This window comes from Schistocerca cancellata, chromosome 1 (genome assembly GCF_023864275.1).
Source record: "Schistocerca cancellata isolate TAMUIC-IGC-003103 chromosome 1, iqSchCanc2.1, whole genome shotgun sequence".
In the NCBI taxonomy this organism is placed as follows: Eukaryota; Metazoa; Arthropoda; class Insecta; order Orthoptera; family Acrididae; genus Schistocerca; species Schistocerca cancellata.
The window spans coordinates 11,897,339-11,922,733 of record NC_064626.1 but is presented as its reverse complement, the minus strand read 5'-3'; the positions used below and the strand labels follow the sequence as shown (position 1 = coordinate 11,922,733).

The 25,395-nt window shown below is 41.2% G+C and overlaps 1 protein-coding gene across 4 annotated transcripts in view; it reads right to left on the bottom strand.

Annotated features, from left to right (window-relative positions):
- LOC126164076 (serine/threonine-protein phosphatase 2A 56 kDa regulatory subunit gamma isoform) overlaps positions 1 to 25,395 on the bottom strand; it is a 382,345-nt gene that overhangs the window by 46,564 nt on the left and 310,386 nt on the right. For all 4 annotated transcript variants that reach the window (XM_049920208.1, XM_049920210.1, XM_049920211.1 and 1 more), the window contains one exon: positions 3,167 to 3,380. In XM_049920208.1, the coding sequence (XP_049776165.1) occupies positions 3,167 to 3,380 (214 nt within the window). The remainder of the gene's footprint in view (positions 1 to 3,166; positions 3,381 to 25,395) is intronic.

Sequence of the window (25,395 nt, the reverse complement as noted above, 5' to 3'; positions counted from 1 at the left end):
AAGCCGCCATAGCAAGTGGCGACAGCAGACACCAGAGGTAACAGGGAAGCGGGACGAGCCCCATACTGACGATCAGAGGATACATCAAAGTAGGAGGCATAGGAAGGGTGACCATGCATGGAAGACAAACGGAATGCATACCTGCAAAGGAGAAAGTCACGGCGGTAGGACAGTGTACAGTGTACAGACTCTCAACTGGGCTGGTGTAAAAGGCACCCGTGACCAAATGGTTGCCACGATGGCAGATAGGAAGAAGAAAAAAAGAGGATCCTCGAACGCCGATGTGGAGGAACGAGTGGTGAAGGGAAACAAACACTGGAAAAAAAAGAAAGTTGAGGCTGTTTGCAAGTCAGCAACAGAATGCAGAACATTCACAATAATGCCCCAGACATGTTTCCCAAGGGAGGGGGGAAAGGAATAGCAAGAGTATAGACATGCAGCACAGAAGGGAAAAAGTGCTGCAAAGGCTGAGGCCCCATGGTGGGTAAGTACAAACCCGCCAAAGAGTAGGGGGGGGGGGGGGCAGGGAGCGTCAGGGGGGGGGGGGAGGACCATGGGTGCTACATTACGTTAAAAACTAACATACTAGGGACGGAATTCATTTGCAGGCAAGTTCTGGAATTTTGTTGAATTTATCTTAACTATAATATCTTTAGCAAAGGTTTCCATTTTGCAATGGGGAAATCTAGAGCAAAGTTACGTTCAACTGAAGGATATGTGAAAGGAAGTCTTCTCTATAATGACGTTTTTTGGTCTATTATGGTTCTTAACTTGTTATTGTTCCGGTATCTATGTTAGCAGAGATTGTAGGATAAACACTTATTTTCTGTAAATAACAGACATTATGGATATAACAACAAAAATAATCAATTATTGATATATAATGTAAGTGGACAGATAAAAAAATGTACTCACAAAGCGTCGGCAGGGGACACCCCCCGCCCCCCCCCAACACACACACACACACACACACACACAGGGTATTTAACTTCTATGAGCTTTCAGAGTCAGTGGCTCCTTCTGGTGGAAGAATTGAAGGGGAAGGAACGGGGGTTGGAATAAAAGGACTAGAGAGACTAAGGGAAAGGAGTACAGTTTAGAAAAGTCACTCAAGAACTCCAGGCCTGGGGAGAGAGACTAGACAGGATGAGAAGGAAAGACTGGTTCAGTGAGTGATGAACCTCTAGCATTCCAAACCAAATTGGGAAGTTTCTCTGTGGCACACTACTACTGTTCTGTCAGGAGCTGAATGCAGCTCCTATGCGGATATATATGCGGATCAGTTTCTTTGTGCGGAAGGAACGACAACTATCATAATGTAGGTACTGCTAAAGGCTACTCGGCTCTTAGTGAACTTCTCTATAATGCCTTATTCATTCGCAAACTCTTTATCATGTTTTATTAACTACTCAGTAAATAACAGACATTATGGATATAACAACAAAAATAATCAATTATTGATATATAATGTAAGTGGACAGATAAAAAAATGTACTCACAAAGCGTCGGCAGGGGACACCCCCCGCCCCCCCCCAACACACACACACACACACACACACACACACAGGGTATTTAACTTCTATGAGCTTTCAGAGTCAGTGGCTCCTTCTGGTGGAAGAATTGAAGGGGAAGGAACGGGGGTTGGAATAAAAGGACTAGAGAGACTAAGGGAAAGGAGTACAGTTTAGAAAAGTCACTCAAGAACTCCAGGCCTGGGGAGAGAGACTAGACAGGATGAGAAGGAAAGACTGGTTCAGTGAGTGATGAACCTCTAGCATTCCAAACCAAATTGGGAAGTTTCTCTGTGGCACACTACTACTGTTCTGTCAGGAGCTGAATGCAGCTCCTATGCGGATATATATGCGGATCAGTTTCTTTGTGCGGAAGGAACGACAACTATCATAATGTAGGTACTGCTAAAGGCTACTCGGCTCTTAGTGAACTTCTCTATAATGCCTTATTCATTCGCAAACTCTTTATCATGTTTTATTAACTACTCAGTTCCTTGTTTATATATATTTTAATCAGCATTATCTAAGCTATGTAATGACCCATTACTTCTTATGGCACCACAGAACATGATAAAGAAATAAACTATCAACAGTGTTTAAGATATAGTGAGACCATATGGTACCCGGCAGATGATTCTTATCACAGCAGATATGACACCCAGGGGCAGACGGAATATATGCGGATCAGTTTCTTTGTGCGGAAGGAACGACAACTATCATAATGTAGGTACTGCTAAAGGCTACTCGGCTCTTAGTGAACTACTCTTGATATCATCCAGACACCAACTCGTCACATAATTATTTATAGTCTATTTAATTACATGCTGACACATAACTACTCTGCTTTACAGGTAAGGTACACGAATAAATTTGTGACAAGACAACTTTTTTATGGACCATCCAGAGAAAGCCTCAAAAAAACACCCAACCCCTTGTATGGTTTGATTTTGATGTCATCCTGACCTGGGTCCAGGTCCAAGACACCGTACTCTTATTTAACCACAGCCTCAATAACTCCTCTCCCATTCACTACACCTGGTCCTCCTAAGCCACCTATCTGGATGTCAATCGCCACCTCTCTGATATCCATATCACCCCACCAATCATCTACTGCACTTGTATTTTGATTTTTATTGCTGTCATGCTTCGACAACAAAAAAATTGCTAGTTTACAGACTGGCCAACCATGGACAGCACATCTTCTGTGACAAGAATTCCCTAGTTCGGTATGCTGTCTGTCTCATGAAGACCTTAAAGGACAAGACAGTATTCCCCAACGTAGTCCGTAGACAGGTTTCCCACAACGTATCCCTGCACACCCCTAATCCTCACATACAACACAACTGAAAAGAAGCGCACACGAAACTGCAAAGGCTTCATGAATTGTCAGTCACAGAAAATTCGGAAGCCTGAAAGGTGTGTGTGTGTGTGTGTGTGTGTGTGTGTGTGTGTGTGTGTGTGGAGGAGTGGGGGGGGGGGGGGGGACGAACACTCAGCGTATCAGAATCCACTGCCATCTTAATAAATAAATTTCACCAACACTGCTTTGCATATACTAACACCTACTTCCAAAAAGTAATGCTAACTATGGCAATTTACAATTTGTATTTTAAAAATATCACTATCAAATTAAGATAATGTACAATAAATTTTACCTCCTTTGGTGAATGTGTCTTGGGCCAGAACTTGAGGAGCGACCTTATGACTGGCTCCGTGAGGGACGCGTCCTTCTCCAGGAACTGCACCACGCAGTAGGCCAGCTGTGGGTGGTACACAGACAACGACTTCACCTTGTGTAAAGGCAGCAGGACCTTCAACAGGAAGATTTTGTGCTCCTCCTTCAGAGGCAGTGCAAAACCGTTGATAATGCTGTCAACAAAATACAGAAGTTCTACTATTTAACAACTATCTATAAATAAGAAAACATGTACAAACTTAACAAACATATGTTTGACTTACCATCTGTTGCTGTATAAATGTTATTAATAGATTATGTTTCACTGTAACATATTTTGGCTCAGTCTCACCACGAAATTTTATCTTACGCCAAGTTTGACACCACAAAACTTCGTCGCTGGCCCGATAATAACTGTACCATACAATATACCCCCCCGTCGCCCACGCCCCCTTTATGACCCTACGTGCATTGGTATATTTTTGCATCACAGAAACAGAGAAAGTCAACAACTTCCACATGCATGTAATCCAAATGCAGCAGGGTCACTGTTACCCTGAACACCAGATACACAACAGCAATGAGGGGCCAGTCTTTTGGTACATGCTGAAGAATAAGACAGTGGACTACAAATGTGTAGAAAGCACCCATTAAGAATAATGGGAAACAAAGAACACAATTACTGTGATACGCTATCAGAAGAAAGAATGATTAATCAATAAACTACAAACACTGATTTATCATGCCAAAGACGGGAAATCATTCTGACAATAGTTTATGAATCTCAGAGTATCAAATAAAAGTATGAAAATATAAATGCACTGGCGTGTTCCATGTGCAACACGTTATTAACATGTTAGCAGTAGCTACAGAGACTTCAATACTGCAAGAGAAGAATAGAAATATGTGAGTATTTTACTTGTGAACACTTAACATCAGTCATGAATTCTTACTGCTTGGTCAGCTGAATAAATACTACACTGCACTGAGTGAAACCTTCTGAAATAAAAGTGTTGCTAACAATAGGAACATTTACTACCATTATTAGATCACAAACAAACATTTTCATTGTGTGTCTGGTGAATTTCATGTTTTACAAATATGAGCCAACACAGTGGTCGTATCATATTGCATGACTTATTAAGAAACTTTGTTATCACTACGGGCATTAATGAGGAGTATCCACAAAAACTGGACTGACAAAATTTATTTCATGTGCAAAATTTTATATCTTATAACAGAAGATTACTACCTGAACTGATATATCACAAGCATCATTTTTCCTCAAATGATCACAATATGCTCTGAAGATGTGCTTGCAAAATTACATGACATGTGCATTGAACAGTAGGCATAGTTCACTTTTCCACAGCAAATATGAAGTGTGTCAGTGCAGTTTATACTGTCAAGGGTAGCAAAAGAAAATGCAAATGGCACCTAAGTCTTGTGGAAATCTCATCTCATATCCTAACAGCTTTTCACTAAATATTTATTATTAATATATATTTAAATTTCAGCATGTGTTCCTATTTGAGCACCTAATGACAGGATACAGCATAGGCTACGGCAATGACACCTATATATCAGACAATGTGTACCAAGAGGTGAACAAGAAAAGGAAGGTGAAACAAGAGGCCCAAAGCTGGCACAGCCTCAGCAAAGGAATGTTGCCTCTCTCTGGCCGAAATGATTGAGGAAAACTGTGGGAATTCTACAGTGAGACAGCCCGATTTCTTCAAACACTGCGACTCCATCCAGTCCATTAAACTCAGCTTTCCAATATCTCACTTTCTCTGACAAAATCTTTATAGTTTGTCTGTGGTTCTGTAGTTCTACTGCTTCTATCTCACCTCGAATTACTTTTCCAATCTACTCCTCGGTTTCTTTTACTGTTTGCTCAATGTACAGACTGAATAATGTGTGTACGTGTGTGTGCACATGTGTGGGTGTGAGTGGGAGTGGATGGTAGGAAGATACACTGTCTCCCTCACTTGCAGGTGGGAGGGGGACAGGGGTAAGATACTACACTGTCTCCCTTCCTTCTCAAATACTGCACCCCCTTTCACGTTGTCCTACTTCTACACCTGCAGTCTGGTTTTTGTACAATTGTAGATAATGTTTCACTCCACAAATTTCATTCCTGATAAATTCACAACTGGAAAGATTGTATTTTCATAGTTACTAAATCAACAAATGCTATAAATGTTGGCTTGGATTACCTGTTCTGGTAATGAAATTAATTACGTTAAATTTCACTAGTTCATGAATATGAGTTGCATGGGTTCTTACCATATATCCTCAAACCTAGAAACTTGACATTCTGTAATAGCATTTACATGTCTATTTTAGAAGCAGAATGACACCCTTCACACAACTGTGTGTTAAAAATTTATGTATTATATTTTATAGCAACTGAAAGATAATGTTTTGTCATTGTTATCATTTATGACACCCAACTATTGGATCATTAGTGTCCACACACTATTATTATTATTATTTCTTTACTTTCTCAGACGTTAAGTCTGGTTAAAAATGGAAAGTGACGCGGCGGACCTTGATCAAGCGTCACTTCCTTTTAACTGTACGGTATATGTTATATTGCATTTAGGAACTTTCGGGTAATTGAACATGTATCAATAATTATGGATTTCTGTAATTGTATATATAAGTTTGGATGTAGCTGTATTGCACTGATGTACTGGTGGATATTGTGTGGTATGACTCCTGTAGTTGATAGTATAATTGGTATAATGTCAACTTTATCCTGATGCCACATGTCCTTGACTTCCTCAGCCAGTTGGATGTATTTTTCAATTTTTTTCTCCTGTTTTCTTTTGTATATTTGTTATATTGGGTATGGATATTTCGATTAGATGTGTTAATTTCTTCTTTTTATTGGTGAGTATGATGTCAGGTTTGTTATGTGGTGGTGTTTTATCTGTTATAATCGTTCTGTTCCAGTATAATTTGTATTCATCATTCTCCAGTACATTTTGTGGTGCATACTTGTATGTGGGAACGTGTTGTTTTATAAGTTATGTTGTAAGGCAAGCTGTTGATGTATTATTATTGCTACATTATCATGTCTTCTGGGGTATTCTGTATTTGCTAGTATTGTACATCCGCTTGTGATGTGATCTACTGTTTCTATTTGTTGTTTGCAAAGTCTGCATTTATCTGTTGTGGTGTTGGGATCTTTAATAATATGCTTGCTGTAATATCTGGTGTTTATTGTTTGATCCTGTATTGCGATCATGAATCCTTCCGTCTCACTGTATATATTGCCGTTTCTTAGCCATGTGTTGGATGCGTCTTGATCGATGTGTGGCTGTGTTAGATGATACGGGTGCTTGCCATGTAATGTTTTCTTTTTCCAATTTACTTTCTTCGTATCTGTTGATGTTATGTGATCTAAAGGGTTGTAGAAGTGGTTATGAAATTGCAGTGGTGTAGCCGATGTATTTATATGAGTGATTGCTTTGTGTATTTTGCTAGTTTCTGCTCGTTCTAGAAAGAATTTTCTTAATTTGTCTACCTGTCCATAATGTACGTTTTTTATGTCGATGAATCCCCTTCCTCCTTCCTTTCTGTTGCTGAATGTATGTGATGTATTCTATATTTGTGGCATTGTGAACGTGTAAGTGTATTGAGTGCTTCTATGTCTGTGTTACTCCATTTCACTACTCCAAATGAGTAGGTCAATATTGGTATAGCATAAGTATTTATAGCTTTTGTCTCGTTTCTTGCTGTCAATTCTGTTTTCAGTATTTTTGTTAGTCTTTGTCTATATTTTTCTTTTAGTTCTTCTTTAATATTTGTATTATCTATTCCTATTTTTTTGTCTGTATCCTAGATATTTATAGGCATCTGTTTTTTCCATCGCTTCTATGGAGTCACTGTGGTTATTCAATATGTAATCTTCCTGTTTAGTGTGTTTTCCCTTGACTATGCTATTTTTCTTACATTTGTCTGTTCCAAAAGCCATATTTATATCATTGCTGAATACTTCTGTTATCTTTAGTAATCGGTTGAGTTGTTGATTGGTTGCCGCCAGTAGTTTTAGATCATCCATGTATAGCAAATGTGTGATTTTGTGTGGGTATGTTCCAGTAATATTATATCTGTAATTTGTATTATTTAGCATGTTGGATAGTGGGTTCAGGGCAAGACAGAACCAGAAAGGACTTAATGAGTCTCCTTGGTATATTCCAAGCTTAATGTGTATTGGTTGTGATGTGATATTATTAGAGTTTGTTTGGATATTAAGTGTGGTTTTCCAGTTTTTCATTACTATGTTTAGGTACTGTATCAATTTAGGATCTACTTTGTATATTTCCAATATTTGTAGTAACTATGAGTGGGGTACACTATCAAAAGCTTTTTGGTAATCAATGTATGCGTAGTGTAGTGACCTTTGTTTAGTTTTAGCTTGATATGTCACCTCTGTATCTATTATCAGTTGCTCTTTACATCCTCGTGCTCCTTTGCAGCAGCCTTTTTGTTCTTCATTTATAATTTTGTTCTGTGTTGTATGTGTCATTAATTTCTGTGTAATGACTGAAGTTAATATTTTGTAGATTGTTGGTAGGCATGTTATGGGGCGATATTTAGCTGGGTTTGCTGTGTCTGCTTGATCTTTAGGTTTCAGATAGGTTATTCCATGTATAAGTGTATCAGGGAATGTGTATGGGTCTGCAATGTAACTGTTAAATAATTTATACCTAAAAACAAAGATGATGTGACTTACCAAATGAAAGTGGTGGCAGGTCGACAGACACACAAACGAACACAAACATACACACAAAATTCAAGCTTTCGCAACAAACTGTTGCCTCATCAGGAAAGAGGGAAGGAGAGGGAAAGACGAAAGGATGTGGGTTTTAAGGGAGAGGGTAAGGAGTCATTCCAGTCCCGGGAGCGGAAAGACTTACCTTAGGGGGAAAAAAGGACGGGTATACACTCGCACACACACACATATCCATCCACACATATACAGACACAAGCCAATATATGTGTATATGCCTGTATATGCCTGTATATGTGTGGATGGATATGTGTGTGTGTGTGTGTGCGCGAGTGTATACCCGTCCTTTTTTCCCCCTAAGGTAAGTCTTTCCGCTCCCGGGACTGGAATGACTCCTTACCCTCTCCCTTAAAACCCACATCCTTTCGTCTTTCCCTCTCCTTCCCTCTTTCCTGATGAGGCAACAGTTTGTTGCGAAAGCTTGAATTTTGTGTGTATGTTTGTGTTCGTTTGTGTGTCTGTCGACCTGCCAGCACTTTCATTTGGTAAGTCACATCATCTTTGTTTTTAGGTATATTTGTCCTTCGTGGAATGTTTCCTTCTATTATAACCATATTGTTAAATAATTTAGTTAGATGTGAATGTGTTGAGGTGAACTTCTTTAGCCAGAAATTTGCTATTTTATCATTTCCAGGGGCTTTCCAACTGTGTGTAGAATTAATTGCTCGGGTGACTTCATGTTGCAATATTATCACTTCAGGCATTTGTGGTATCATCTTGTATGTGTCTGTTTCTGCTTGTATCCACCGTGCATGCCTGTTATGTTGTACCGGGTTTGACCGTATGTTGCTCCAGAAGTGTTCCATGTCTGTTATGTTTGGTGGATTGTCTACTTTAATGTGTGTGTTATCTATTGTCTGGTAAAATTTCTCTTGGTTTGTGTTGAATGTTTGGTTTTGTTTCCTTCTATTTTCACTTTTTTTGTATCTTCTAAGTCGTTTGGCCAATGCTTGTAATTTCTGCTTCTTTTCATCTAGTTGCTCTATTGCTTCTTGTTGTGAAATTTTACCTAACCTTTTTCGTTTTTTTTTCTGACATTTCAATTCTTATAAATTGTGTTAGCTGTCCGATGTCTTTTCTCAGTTTTTCTATTCTGATCTGTAGCCTGTGTTGCCATGCTGGTTTTGTGGGTTTCTTCTGTGTGTTGGTTGGTTCTTATCTCTGCCTAGTGTGTATATTTAGTGTAGTGAGTGCACCTAGATAAACCAGTAGTTGTAACTCTTCCATAGTTGTGTTTTCATTTATTTTGTTGTGTATGATTGTGTTGATAGTTGTCATTGTTGTTTCGACTTGTGGGTTATTTGGTGGTCTATGCAAGAATGGTCTAATGTCTGTATTTGTGTCTTTGTAATCTATATATGTCAGCTGAAATTTTTCTTCTATATCTAACATGTGTGTCACTTCGTGTTCTATTTGTGCTTGTTCTGGTGGCTGTCTTAAGATGTCGTTTTCCTCTGATTGTTTAATTGACGCGTTTTGTTCTTTGTTTGTTTTCTCTGGGATGATTGAGTCCGTTACTGTATTTTCTTCTTCTTCTGATTGCACATTATTTTGTTCTAGTATTTGTTGTACTTGTTGTTTGATGTTTTCTAATTCTGACTGGGGTATCCTGTTATTTTTGATTATTACATGGATCTGATCAGCTAGTCATTGTTCTGTTAAAAATTTTAATTCCGGGTATCTGGTAATAAATGTTGGGTATACTTGTGATCTGTATCCAGTTGTATTGGTTCCTAGGTTTGTTGCTTGGTAGTAACAGAACATGAGGTGTCGATTAACTTCATCTGACCATCTCATCCTCTGTCTTTGTTTTCCTTCTAGCGTGGTTGCAGGGAGCATATCCTGCAAAACACCTCTAATTGGATTTAAATCATTTTCCATGGTGCTAGCAGTGTCGTTACCGTAGTGGACGGGCATAGGGTTCAAGCGTCGTCCCCGACCATGACGGCGCTTGTCCGAGGCTTCTTTAGTTCTGTCCTGAACCAAGTAATCACACTAAAAGGGGGGTTAGCCCTATTAGTGGTTTGTTCTTTTCGTCGCCTTTTACGACTGGCAGAACTTATTATTATTATTATTATTATTATTATTATTATTATTATTATTGAGCCACAGAACATATATTGCATAATCAAATACACAAAAAAGTTGCAATGATAATGGTGATTATTGCTTTGCTTCCAGGGCACAAAAACATCTGCGAACGTAAGTGCCAAGTCAAAACTATAGACCACAAAGACAGAGAGGAGCTAAAAAAATGACTGTATGTCAATCCCAATTGACGTAAGACAAGACAGCTAAGAACAGGGATGTGGAGAAAGGGGTACAAAGGACACCATACAGAAATGGAGGTCCAAAACTAAAAACTAAATGGCCTCCGCCATATTGCTATGATGGATAAAAAGTAAAACACGGTTGACAGCCGATGCATCATTTGCTTAAACAGTCAATACCTCAGACAGCAGACCCAAGCAGGAATGTAAACAGTTAAAAACTGGGCATCCCATCAGTAAGTGGCAGGCAGTTAAAGCTTGGGCGGTGTGTGTACAATGTGGGAGGAGAGTGCCACTTAACAGAGGACGGCAGTGCCCAATACGTAACCGAGTTAAAATGACCACCTCCCGGTGAGAGTGCCGAGTGGAGGTCGTCCGAGCCACTGGGAGAGGCTTAATAATCCAGAGCTTATTCCCACGAAGAGAAGACCAAAGGCGATGCCAAAGTGACACCACCTCCTGACAGACGGCAACACAGAAATCGTCGGATGGAATATAGGAACTAGTGGGCCGAGGTACGAGGACTGCTGCCTCGGCAGCTTCGTTTCCTGGTAGATATGACTGAGAACCGACATAAACACCACAGCGGCTCCAACGAGAGTGAGGAAGTGACAGTTTTCCTCGACCCGTCGCACTAAGGGACGGACGGCGTACGGCGCACACGAACTTTGGAGGGTGCCGAAAGTGTCCGAGCAGAGGACACAATTGAAAAGTCTATGTCACCGGACGTACTCCGTGGCCCGATACACGGCAAAGATCTCGGCTGTAAATACTGAGCAGTGTGCCGAAAGCCGATATCAAAAAATGTTGGAACCGATGACGAATGCACATCCGACCCCACGGTCAGTCCGAGAGCCGTCAGTGCGAAGGTAATATTGCGAAGTTCCGTGCGAAGGTCGTGAAACTGGAGGTGATAGACCGAGGCAGGAGTAGTGTCCTTAGGAAGCGAAAGAAGGCCGAGGTTAATATAGGCCACTTCACGAAGCCGAGGTGGTGAAGGGTTCACACCCACAGGGAAAGCTGCAAGCAGTGTGACGTCAAGCCGCCGGAGCGAGTGCCAAATGCGGACTCCGGGAGGTAACAGAGTAGAGGGACATGCCCTATACTGGCGATCAAAGGAATCAACAAAGAAGGAGGCCTAGGAGGGGTGATCACACATGGCAGACAAATGGGATGCATACCTGCTAAGGAGAAAGTCACGGTGGTAGGACAGTGGTAGTTCAGCAGCTTCAGCATACAGATTCTCAACCAGGCTAGTGTAAAAGGCGCCAGTGGCCAAACAGATGCCACGATGGTAGATAGTATTCAGACAGCATAAGAGGGACGGATGTGTAGACGCATAAACAAAGCACCCATAATCTAGTTTCAAACGGACAAAGGACCGGTACAAAAGGAGGGGGGTGGTTTGATCTGCACCCCCAGAAAGTACCATTGAGGAAACGTAGGACGTTCAGGGTTTGCGTACAGCGGCTTCCAGGAAAGACACACGGGAGGAATAAGAACGTTTCCTATCGAGCATGAGCGCTAGGAATTTTGTACTTTCAACAAATGGAAGAGCAACAGGCCCAACATGTAAAGATGGTGGCAGAAACCAATTGCAATGCCAGAAATTCATAAAGACAGTTTTGTCAGTGGAAAAACAAAAGCCATCGTCAATGCTACAAGAGTAAAGAAGATCGAGACATCACTGAAGACGCTGCTCAGTGAGACAAGTCTGTGGAGAACTGCAACAGATGGCAAAATTGTCAACAGAATGGGAGCCGAGGATGCCAGGCGGGAGACAGGCCATTATAGGGTTAATGGCGACGGCAAATAGGACGACGCTCAGGCACATCTGCTTCCTGGATAAAAGTATCCGACAAGGCAGAACCCGTACACTCCTTGTAAACTCAGTCTTTTAAAAATTCATAAAGGAAATGGGGCAGGCGGTCACGGAAGCCCCACGTGTAAAGAGTACAGAGGTTACCGTCCTCCAGCAGGTGCCATAGGCATTCTCCATACTGAAAAACACGGCCACAGGCTGGGATTTCTGCAGAAAACCATTCATGACACGGGTGGACAAAGTAACGAGATGGTCAACCACAGAACAGTGAGCTCAAAATCCACACTGTGCAGTCATTAGTAAATTGTGAGACTCTAGCCACCGTACCAGCCAGGCATATATCATATGTTCCATCACCTTGCAAACACATCTGGTCAGAGAGATGGGGCGGTAGGTAGAAGGAAGGTTTTTGACCTTATCAGACTGAGGTATGGGTATGACTGGCTTCATGCCAATGTCCGGGAAATGTGCCCTATGCCCAGATGCAGTTGTACGTGTTAAGCAGAAAGTGCTTGCCCGCACGAGAGAGGTGCTGCAACATCTGAATGTGGATGGCATTTGGCCCTGCGGTGGAGGATCAGGATGAACTGAGAGCATGACCTAGCTCCCTCATAGTAAAGGCTGCATTGTAGCACTCAAGATTCTGAGAAGACAAGAGTATTGCCCAAGCTGCCTGCACTTGTTTCTGATGGAGGAAGAGAGGATGATAGTGCGAAGAGCTTGAAATTTCCGCAAATTTGTGGCCCGAGGTGTTGGAGATGACAATAGTGTCCACGATGACATTGTCTGCTATTGTCAGGCTGGAAATTGGCAAATGGATCTTGTTCCCAGAGAGTCGTCAGAGGTTGGCCGACATGACAGTGGAAGGGGTCGAACTGTTAAAAGAACTAGTGAATGAAATCCATCTAGCTTTTTTGCTATCCCAAAGAACGCAACACTTTTCGTGCATCTGTTTATAACGAATGCAGTCTGCCATTGTAGGATAACAGATAAAAACACTGAGAGCATGCCTCTGCGCACGAATTGCTTCGCGGCATGCCTCTATTCACCGAGGGACTGGGACACAGACGTGGCAAAGACGAAGTAAAAGGAATGGAATGTTCCGCAGCAGTAAGCATAATGTTTGTGAGACTTTCCACCTGGTAATCACAACTGGGGAAATCTTATTCTTCGAAGGTCGCCAGGGAGGAGAAAAGCCCCAAGTCACCCTTAGTAACTTGCTATTTGGGTGTGCAATGCAGGTGGGGTAAAGTCAGCAAATGGATAGTACATGGGAAATGGTCATTCGAGTAGGTGCCAGACAGAACAGGCCACTCAAAACAATGGATAAGCTGTGCAGTGTGTGTTAAGGCAGAAGAGGTTGAGTTGATTGAGAAAATCAGCCATGAGGGCACCTCTCTGACAGCTTCTGAGAGAACCCCTAATGGGATGATGCGCATTAAAATCACCGAGTAGTAGAAATGGGTGATGTAGCTGCCCGATAATCTGAAGGAAATCTGCCCTAGTGACATCGAATGATGGAGGGACATAAATAGTGTACAGGGGAAAAGTCAGGTGCAGAAGGAAAAGGCGAACTGCAACAGCTTGAAGACGGGTAGTTAGCGAGATGGGTTGACTATATGACGAGAGGGACAAGCGCTTGAGACAGGACTTCCCTATCAATACAAGTGCCTATCAATCTCCTGGATAGTTTTGTTTCTCAAATCAACAGAGTGAGTTATCATGCAGTAGCATAGGTGATGTAGTTTTGTTGCTCGACTTTCTTACACTGAGACCGAAAGATGTCTCAGTTGTTGACAACAAATTCCAGCTGTGTTGCACACACCCCTTGGGGCAGAAGTCATAGCCCAAAACACACTTCTGGAGTTATCAGATGTAACATATTATGTTCACACTACACTTTACTCTAGTCTACGTCTTTTGGTGGGGCTCAGCCTTTTATTTCTTCTTAGGAAGTTAATGATAAAGGCATCGTAACACGTCACCAGTAACAGTACTGCATAGGAATGCTCAATGAGCGACCTGATGACGTTCAATAATAGTCACTCCGTTGATTTTTGTTGTTTCGAATTAGAGCATGCAGTACTCCTACACCAGGCTTCTGAACTTTGCCTGTTGAATGCAAATGTCGCATGATGGTAAAATGGTAATCTGTCACATAAACCAGTAGTCGAGACTTCCTTAATGTGGAAAATCATTCATGCCAGAACGATCTTTGTTGAAACAAGAATATCTTTTCCTGGCATATTTTTCCCAAAAGCACTCGCTCCACGCACAGTTCAAATCTTCCTAGCTGCCTCCTCTACATTCACCCCTCTGTTATATCAAAAGTAAACGTTGTGTTGCAGATGTTACACCTTTTTCCACTTGCGACTCAATTTCACAATGCTACACTGTCGTTCATGATTTTCAAGTATGCAAAATCCAATGCTTAACTGCAAGATGATAACTAGAACTTCAAAATCGAAAATGGCATTGATACATACACTGACTGCGTGGCGCCGCCTTCACATGGGCGGCGCCGGATTTCAGGCAGCGGGTGGCGTCTGGCCGGTAGCCGCTGCAGCGCGAGGAAACGCTCGAGCGTAAGCCGTTATGATCATGACGAGGCCACGAGCTGTCCTGCGGAATTGTTTCTGGAGTTCTTGTTACTGTGGGTGGGTAGAATGTTAAGGAATTGTCTCCGATGTTCAATCAGACTCATAACTTTAGACCGAAATGTGGTAAAAAAGAACCGGGAAGAAGTGTCAAAGCTCAAAGTGCTCATGAGGGTGCAATTTTGTTTCTTGAAGGTGGAGTGCAAGGGGATGCTACAATACTAGAAGCAGCCGTAAATACTCTTTGTGGGACCAAAGACTGCAAATGTTCCACCGAAGGAAAGTCACGAGAAAGAAATGAAGGGGCGTCACCTCGGCAGCTGCCAAGTGACAGCCTAAGAAGACTCGCTGCTACAGGGCACAGAAACAGGAAAATCCTGCTGCAGGAGGTCCACAGAAGCATCAGCTTGCTTGTGCTGTCAGTGTCGAGTCCCATGCAGAACAACAGTTGATGGTGCATACTGGCGATACGGAGGTGGCTGGGCTAAGGTATCGCACGGCAACACCGTCGAAGAGGATCTTCAAGTTGGTGAAGGAGAAGGCCATTTGCCTTTGTTGGATTTTGAACCTTTCTATTTACCAGAGGAAGACTCAGATGTTGGTTGGCTGGATGGACATAGGAAGTCTTCACAGGAGTACTACTCCTGTCCTTTTGGCCTACCGGTTGTGTAGCTGGTGGCTTTGCCCCTTGGGATAAGTGTTCAGCTTGATGAGAGGATGACGATGCTACCTTGACACTGGGCGATTTCACAACCTCAGAGCTGTCCTTCATGCAGAGAGAGATAGCAAAAACAGAACTATATGTGCCAAATCGCCCTCATGTGCATCCCTACCACAGGTTACACATTTGTCTGGGTGACGACAAAACGTTCTAGTGTTGTTGGAACAATGACACTGGGAGCAGCATATTGGATTCGGAATGTATGGTCAGACTGTGATAATTTCAAAGACTGTTTGAATCTTTGACGGAAGCACCACTATCGAAGGTGAGAAACAGAGTGCGGGTGGGCACTAAGGAGGAATCTACCTTTTTCATCGTTCGATGGATGGCAACGACACCCAGATCAAAGACGTATGATTGGATTTTGGTCTCGATCAGACCGTCAAGCAGCCTTGTGTATATAACACCACGGGAAGAATTCAGAGTCTTATGGGCCTCGACACGAACAGGACTTGGGGAAGTGAGGTGACAAGCAGTTATGTTGAGAATCAAAAGTTGTCTTCAAAAGCGAAGTGCCATTCTGTAAATGAGAGCAGGATTTCACAGGGCTTGCAACTGCATCAACACCTTTCTGAATAATAAATGGATTTACTGTTGTGAAGGACTGCCCATCTTCAACACTTGAAACCATGAGGAACCGTGGTGCAGCTGGAAGGGTCTTGAAATCGTTACCCTCATTCCGTTTATGTTTCGTAGATGCTGATTGTGAAGACGACTGACTCATTGCGAGAAACCACCAGGATTGCCAGTGTCTCCAATGGTGTGCTCCTCCCATCTGGGGCCTTCGTCACAAGGGGGCACACCTGCCTTAGGTGATTGTTCACACCTCAGGTAGACCTCCTGAACACCTGACAGAGGAACCAATCTGCAATTTGGAAAGGTAGCCGCTCAAGCAATCATCCCTCCCTCGGCCTGGCGTGTACCAGGGGGTACGTGTGAACCCTACCCGTCGACCTGGGGCTGGGAATTACACGTTACCCAGTCACCTGTTACATGTAGATGCGTGGGCTGGCTGTCAGGAGCGCACAGGGAGGAAGAAGAGAAAGAGGAACCACAAATGCCAAAGCAGGGGAATGAGAAGAGAAGGGAAACAAAGGAAGGAAAAGGGAATGAAAAACAGTGATGAGACTGTTCTTATGTTAGCAATGGACAATGCAGAACATTCCATATGAAACCCCAGTTATGTTCCCAAAGGGAGGAGGAAAAAGAACAGCAAGAGGATAGACATGCAGCACAGAAGGCAAAAGATGCTGCAAAGGCTGGGGCCCCGTGATAGCCAAGCACAAACCCAGCAAAGATTGGTGAGACCTCAGGGAGATTATGATGGCACTGCTGCTGCTGCTGATGATGATGATAAGTAAGAATTTTTGAAAAGGTAGACTGCACTGTACTGGAAATAGTGGATGTGGTTACAGCCAGCTAAAGTATTTATGCAGTATTTGTTTCCAAAACATCAGGCAGTTGAACAAATCTATCTCCAGTATTTCTTGCTAAAACATCAATTTTGGAAAATACAATTGGATAGATCCTTTCACAATTGGCAGTAGGAGCTAACACATACAAAATTTAAGGGACTGTTCAAGCTTTCAGAAGAGCCCATGGCTCTTAAGGGTAGAAGGGAACGAAGAGGGGTGAAGGGAAATGACTGATGATGTTTATGATATGGGAAGAGTTTGGAAAAGTCACCCAGAACCCTGGATCAGGGAAGACTTGCCAGATGGAATGAAAATGAAAGACTGATTGTTGGGGACTGCATCAGGTGGGGTTTCAAAATCTGACACCTTGAACATGGATAGGATGATAAGCAAGACAGAGATTACCGACACAGCATCACGCAAGAGTTAATAAGAGTGGAAAGCTACGTATATTACATGTGAAGAGACTGGGGGGTGGGGAAAAACAGACAGGTTAGAAAATAAGATACAGAGAACTAAAAGGGAGTGAAGAAAGAAACAGTTACTTAGAAGAAATGCTAGGTCCCAAGAAATCAATGTAAATTAAGGCCAGGTGGGTGGTGGGCACCAATCAAGGACCTGAAATACCAGTTCCCACCTGTAGAGTTCTGAGAAACTGCTGTTGGGGGTATGGATCCAGATGGCATGTGTGATAAAACAGGCGCAGAGGTCACAACAGTAAAGTGGTAGAGCATGCTCGCAATAGGATATTGCAGAGCAACAGAATATTGTGTGCAGCCAGTATACACCTTCTGTCTATAATGCTAACTGATAACTTGGTGGTAGTCATACCAATGTAAAAGACTGAATAGTGTTCGGCTAACAGCTAGTACATGACGTATTGTTTCACAGATGCCTCTTCCTTTGATAGCGTATGTTTCACCACTTATAGCGCAGGCATAGCTGGTGGTAGGAGGGTGCATAGAAGAAGTCTTACAGTGAGGATGATCACAGGTCACAAGGGTAAGAGCTAAGGGTGGCGAAATGGGTGCAGAAGCAACATAGGATCTGACCCGTATACTGTAGAGGCTATTGTAGGTGGGGGTGGGAGGCAGGTGAAGCTATTCTAGATGCAGTGGGCAAAATCGACCTCATTTAAAGGCACGATTTTAGTAAGTCATAGCACTGCCTAAGGAACTGATTAATATATTCAAGACCAGGATAATATTGAGTGAGATGAGGTGTAACCCTACATTATATTTTGAAGTATCAGTAGTACCACGACTGGATGAGATGGAAAACGAAATTTGCCTTTGAACTGGGCTGGTAGAGTAATTGGTTGATGGGAAGGGAAAATGGGCAAACAAAGAGGCCAAAGGAACACCAGGGCAGCAGAGGAGTGGGGAGTGGGGGCGCCCCGGAAGCACAATGCGCACTGGGATGCCAGCACCGCCACCAACCTGTCCCGGTCCCCACACCATATCCTGACTACAAAAAAATGGGGAAAACATCAGGGGAAGAAGACAAGAAAGGGAAAACAAAATGACACATAAGACGAGATGAAACATTGGAGGAATGGGGAAGAAGGGGGGGAGGGGGGGGGGGGGGGAGGAAGGAACCTGGCTGGTATGAAGGTAATGCCACAGGCCACCCAAACCAACAATTCCAAAATTCCAAAAGGAAATTCAAGTAGTTAAATGTAGGAGAACAACACTACTTGGCAAAGAAAATCAAGGATTGACATAACCATGCACTCACACCGGGGAAAGAAAGGTGGGATGGCGTATTTAGTGTGAAGGGCTAGAAGGAAGGGGCAGTTAACGTGTTGTTGTTGTTGTTGTTGTTGTTGTTGTCGTCGTCTTCAGTCCTGAGACTGGTTTGATGCAGCTCTCCATGCTAATCTATCCTGTGCAAGCTCCTTCATCTCCCAGTACTTACTGCAACCTACATCCTTCTGAATCTGCTTAGTGTATTCATCTCTTGGTCTCCCTCTACGATTTTCACCCTCCACGCTGCCCTCCAATGCTAAATTTGTGATCCCTTGATGCCTCAGGACATGTCCTACCAACCGATCCCTTCTTTTAGTCAAGTTGTGCCACAAACTTCTCTTCTCCCCAATCCTATTCAATACCTCCTCATTAGTTACGTGATCTACCCACCTAATCTTCAACAATCTTCTGTAGCACCACATTTCGAAAGCTTCTATTCTCTTCTTGTCCAAACTATGTATCATCCATGTTTCACTTCCATACATGGCTACATTCCATACAAATACTTTCTGAAACGACTTCCTGACACTTAAATCTAAACTCGATGTTAACAAGTTTCTCTTCTTCAGAAACACTTTCCTTGCCATTGCCAGTCTACATTTTATATCCTCTCTACTTCGACCATCATCAGTTACTTTGCTCCCCAAATACCAAAACTCCTTTACTACTTTAAGTGTCTCATTTCCTAATCTAATTCCACCAGCATCACCTGACTTAATTCGACTACATTCCATTATCCTCATTTTGCTTTTGTTGATATTCATCTTGTATCCTCCTTTCAAGACACTGCCCATTCCGTTCAACTGCTCTTCCAAGTCTTTGCTGTCTCTGATAGAATTACAATGTCAGTTTTTATTTCTTCTCCCTGGATTTTAATACCTACTCCGAATTTTTCTTTTGTTTCCTTTACTGCTTGCTCAATATACAGATTGAATAACATCGGGGAGAGGCTACAACACTGTCTCACTCCCTTCCCAACCACTACTTCCCTTTCATGCCCCTCGACTCTTATAACTGCCATCTGGTTTCTGCAGAAATTGTAAATAGTCTTTCGCTCCCTGTATTTTAACTCCTGCGACCTTTAGAATTTCAAAGACAGTATTCCAGACAACATTGCCAAAGCTTTCTCTCTGTCTACAAATGCTAGAAACGTAGGTTTGCCTTTCCTTAATCTTTCTTCTAAGATAAGTCGTAAGGTCAGTATTGCCTCACGTTTTCCAACATTTCTACAGAATCCAATCTGATCTTCCCCGAGGTCGGCTTCTATCAGTTTCTCCATTCGTCTGTAAATAATTCGCGTTAGTATTTTGCAGCTGTGACTTATTAAACTGATAGTTCGGTAATGCTCTGTCAAACTCTTCACGCAGTATTGTATCTCCCATTTCATCTTCATCTACATCCTCTTCCATTTCCATAATATTGTCCGCCAGTACATCGCCCCTGTATAGACCCTCTATATACTCTTTCCACCTTTCTGCTTTCCCCTCTTTGCTTAGAACTGGGTTTCCATCTCAGCTCTTGATATTCATACAAGTGGCTCTCTTTTCTCCAAAGGTCTCTTTAATTTTCCTGTAGGCTGTATCTATCTTACCCCTAGTGAAATAAGCCTCTACATCCTTACATTTGTCCTCTAGCCATGCCTGCTTAGCCATTTTGCACTTCCTGTCGATTTCATTTTTGAGACTTTTGTATTCCTTTTTACCTGCTTCATTTACTGCATTTTTATATTTTCTCCTTTCATCAATTGAATTCAATATTTCTTCTGTTACCCCAAGGATTTCTACTAGCCCTCGTCTTTTTACCTACTTGATCCTCTGCTGCCTTCACTACTTCATCCCTCAGAGCTACCCATTCGTCTTCTACTGTATTTCGTTCCCCCATTCCTGTCAATTGTTCCCTTATACTGTCCCTGAAACTCTGTACAACCTCTGGTTTAGTCATTTTATCCAGGTCCCATCTCCTGAAATTCCCACCTTTTTGCAATTTCTTCAGTTTTAATCTAGAGTTCATAACCAATACATTGTGGTCAGAGTCCACATCTGCCCCTGGAAATGCCCTACAATTTAAAACCTGGTTCCTAAATCTCTGTCTTACCATTATATAATCTATCTGATACCTCCTAGTATTAACGTGTTAATTATTGTAAAATCAAACAATGAAAAATATAGGATGGAATGTAACTCAGGTCTTCCACTACATGATTTTTACCGTAAAACCTCTTCAAGATAAGGCATAGCGGCAGACCTACCTGGGCAGCAGGATTTATTAAGTAATTTAATATATTTGAAAATTATGACAGATTACACTTTTTTAGTTTTTCTTTAATTATGGTAACGGAGAAATTGATACTATAAATATTAAGGAGAAAAAGAAGTACCAGGTAGGCCTTCCATTACTAGTTTGGTCCAAGACTCGTAAAACCTGCCAAGCTATAGGATTTACAGGAATTACTGAATTACATTCCACCACTTCATGAGGGGTGTTATAGAAACCTTAAATATGACACAATCTGAGAATATTGATGACAGTGGATTGTTTGATAACAATGATTACTGTTAATAGTTTCTGTGTGCTTTTTAAAGAATAAATTCATTTAAAATCTGTTAAACATGTTATACAGTATGAAGTTAGGAAAAAAAGTTTTATTAGAGTTAGTGATAATTTGTGATTGTAGATGTTTGAGAATGTACAAACCAGTCTTCACATAGTATTGTTGTTCTTTATTAATCAATTATTTCTCACATAAAGTTATTCTACAAAGGATGTGACTGATTTTTATTTACTTATTTTTTGTGGGTGGGGTGTCGAGGGAATGATGCCTCATTTACAAACCATCTTTTTTTAAAACTGTTGGTTAGCCTACTCTGCACATCTTCATATACAGACAAATGCAGCACCACTGGTTTCATTAATGTCTCATTCTTAAGTCCTGTTTTATATGAGCGACTTTTTAGTCAAAATCTACTACACGAAATGTGTCTGCTTCTCATCCCTGTGTAAATCAGCAATCAACCAAGTTGCGAGTGTGTCTATGACGACATCAATGCTCTATTGATTGTGCTGAGTGTGGAATTCTGAATTTCCGAGGATGTTGCACACTGTGCATGCACAGAAACAACGGACTATGGTGGGGCCTGCAGACACAGTAAGTTACACTAGTCTGACTGAACTCATTTCTGTTATAAAAATAGGATTTTGTGCTTTTGTGTCATTTTAATCTTTAGTGCCTTACTTGCTTTGTTTCCGTGACACATTAAGAAGGTTCTTGGTATTTTTCCTACTACTGTTTTAAACGAAAGAGGAAATATCAGAGAGCAAAAAGGTATTTACATTTTATACAAAAGAATCCTACACTAGGCATTTATAATAACATTGATACAGTAAACATGCTTTAATGAATATTATTTCAACAGTAAAAAATGCGGGACAATTTGATGAAAAAAATAATTTTCAATGTTCTTTGATTACCAAGAACGCAAGATAAAAAGAATATGTAAAATGATGTTATTTATTGCCTTCTATACATTGTTTGATGAGTTGGAAGTACAAATTTTTTCAAGCAAATGAATGTATATCTTTCAAAATGTTTGGATGACAATTTTTCAAATTCTTTTAGTTCACAGGAGCGTAAAGCATTTACCAGCACAGCCTCTCAAAAAACACCCACTACCAATTTTATTTTCATCATTAATACACTTTATTATCATTTCTTATTCCTACATTTTGTTGCTGTATTTTGATCCGAGTGCCACACATCTTCACTTCACCGAACTGCAAAGCAGACAGCTCTCGCAACAAATGCAGTTTTGGCACTGACATGTATACAAAAAATGTCCACTCGAGAAAGAGGAGATAAGGACAGGAAAAAAATGCCAGGGGCAACGCAGTAGATTCACTCGTCTCGAGTAGTCAACTGAGACAAAAAATTCTACTGTGTAAAATGGGCTTTAGGCAATACTGTCTGAGAACGAGCCACTGCTCGAAACCAGTACTGGTAAATAAAAAATTTATAAAAGCAGCAGCTTTAGTACATTATTATTACAACAGTACGCATTCAAAAACAGTATAGAAAGGATAGAGTTATCCTGGACTTCCATTCTGTGTACGGTTATGTATCAGTCTCCCTCAACTATGAAAATTGGAACTTTCACTCCAGAGCTGGTGTACTGGTTTACCTTTGATGATCCACTATATCTCGCATCTTTCTATTAAAGATTCGGGTCTAAGTGAACCACTTCCTCTCACTTATCTTCTTTGCTGCCCTGAAAAAAGAACCTAGCTTCACAAGCTAACAGTATAATCTTAATTTATTTTACACGTGTGTCACCTGAACGGGGAGTTCGAAAACTTCAAAGAAAGATTGGCCAGCCAAATTGCCACCTTGTCAATTTAAAAATTTCTGAATGGAATTCCCTCTTAATACAGACACAAAGAGATTCAAAATGAAATCACTTTGATTTTCGGTAGAATTAATGACTAGTCCTCTGCGTACCGTTCTTAAGATCTGACTGATTGTAAAGCCGAAACCTGTTACCGCATAAAGAAAAAGAAAAGATGATTGTACTGTGAATTCTTCAATTACTTAATAAGAAATTTATTCTGTACATTACATTCACACATCACCACTCCCATGTACCGCTTAGTAAGAAAAGTTTTAGAAAAACAAGTCAATAGTCAACAAAACTGAGTCTCGTTCCACTCCGACGAGAGACAATAAAACTCATTACACAAATTTCAAAAATTATTTAATGAGAAGGTTTTGTAGGAATTTAGGGTCACAGCACGCACTACAGGATATCAAGTACAGTCTGAAACAACATCTCTGATAACTGGGGTCTTCTTTTCGGGGACACTGTAACACGAACTACGTGCTTGTATTGATGGACAGCAAATTTCTTATGTTTTTGACATTATTTATGGATGGAAGACTATAAAAAGGAGCTGGGTGTATTTACACAGAAAACATTGTGCTTATGTAATTCTATACCAATGAATTGTTCAATTTTCTTGTGGTAGACAAATAGGGAAACACCCTTGCCTAATGATTTTACTCTTGGAAAAGCAGCTCTTGTACAGAAATACATAGGGACAGGTTTCACAGACATGTTATTGCTGAAACTGTCAAGAACATTGCAAGAATATTGCAAAAGAAGACAACCATTTTCTATTCCAACTGAAGTGTTAACTGAATTAAAACTGGGATGTCTTGATACATCATGTACCGTGCACCAGGCTGCTCTTCGCAACATGTTTCTTTGCAGCTTTAAAACCTTTTGAGTGTTAACTGTTTCTAATATTCACAGCCATATGCAGCTTGTCAAGGTGAATATTCCAAGAAAGTTATCCACTGTTTTTGGCAAGCATAAGCCCACTGTTTTATTAACTGATGAATTGAGGGTAGACTTGAAGGACAGTAGACATATGCAATCACTATTTATATTCAATTATCACCACAGACGACAGCAAAAATTCTCGGTTCAGACAATGTCTTGGATATTAGTTTTAAATGAGAAGACTATAAAGAGGAATTGTGTGTATTTATACAGAAAGTGTAGCTAAGACCTGTTATTACATTTGATTATCTTCTCTGCATGTGCAATGTGAAAATGATCATGTTACAAACTACGAGCAAGGAAGATGCGTTGTTCCACAATAAGTTATTTAAATGGTTGAAGTGGGACAAGTAGGATTCAACGACAGATTTCTCAACAGTCTTCCAAGAAATCTGATACTGTAAAAAGAAACCACTTGTCTACTTATAGAAAATAGTTTCCATTAATTTCAACAACATGGTAGTGCCAATCACTCTCCCCTCTATAAAGAAAGAACAGTACTGAGCACTGTGTCTCCTTAAAGTAAGTACTGATCAGTATCGTGTCACCCAAGAGATTTTGGAAATGATAAGAATTAAGCACATACTGTGTCAGAAATAAAAAAGAAAAGTTTACTCTTGGGCACGCCCAATTGCTTCACAAATGCACTTAACTCATACCAAAATAATAGCCATGTCATATTAAATAATTTAATTGGAGAGAGAAAAAAAAATCTACTCAGCAAGCTGCAGCAGAACACACACTCGTAAAAGAAGGTTGTAATTAGGCAAGCTTTCGGAACCGTAAGCTTCTTCTTCAGGCAGAAGTGTTGAAGGGGAAGGAAGAGGGGTAAAGGGAAAGGACTGGAGAGGCCTAGATAAAGGGGTAGATTTTGAGAAAGTGACACAGAACTGTGGGTCAGGGGAGACATACCGCACAGGATGAGCAGGAACACTGATTGTTGGGGTCTCCATTGGATGATATTTGAAAATCTGAGAGCTTAAAGGTAAGAGACATGTAATATCCAAGATAAAGATTACTGCTTAAACATCATGCACGAGTTAATAAGATTAAAAATCTAAGAGCATTCTATGTAACAGAGGTGGGAGAAGGGGCAGTGAAAAATAGACGGCAAGTCAATAAAAGATGTAGAAAACTAAAACAGAGTGAAGAAAAGAGTAGTTACTGTGAAGAAATGCTGAAACAGAAGAAATTCAGGTAAATTAAGGTTAGGTGGATGGAGAGAGCAAAGGGCATGTTATAACACTAGTTCCCACCTCCAGAGTTCTGAGACATTGTTGTCTGGGGGAAGAATCCAGATGGCGTGTGTGGTGAAACAGGCACGGAGGTCACGACTGTCATGCTGTAGAGCATGCTTTGCAAAAGGATATTGCATGCTGCCAGTATATATCCTCTGCCTATGCCCATTCACCCTAGTTGATAATTGGTGGCAGTCATGCCGATGCAGAAGGCTGAAAAGTGTCTATATAACAGCTGGCATTTGACGTGTCATTACACAG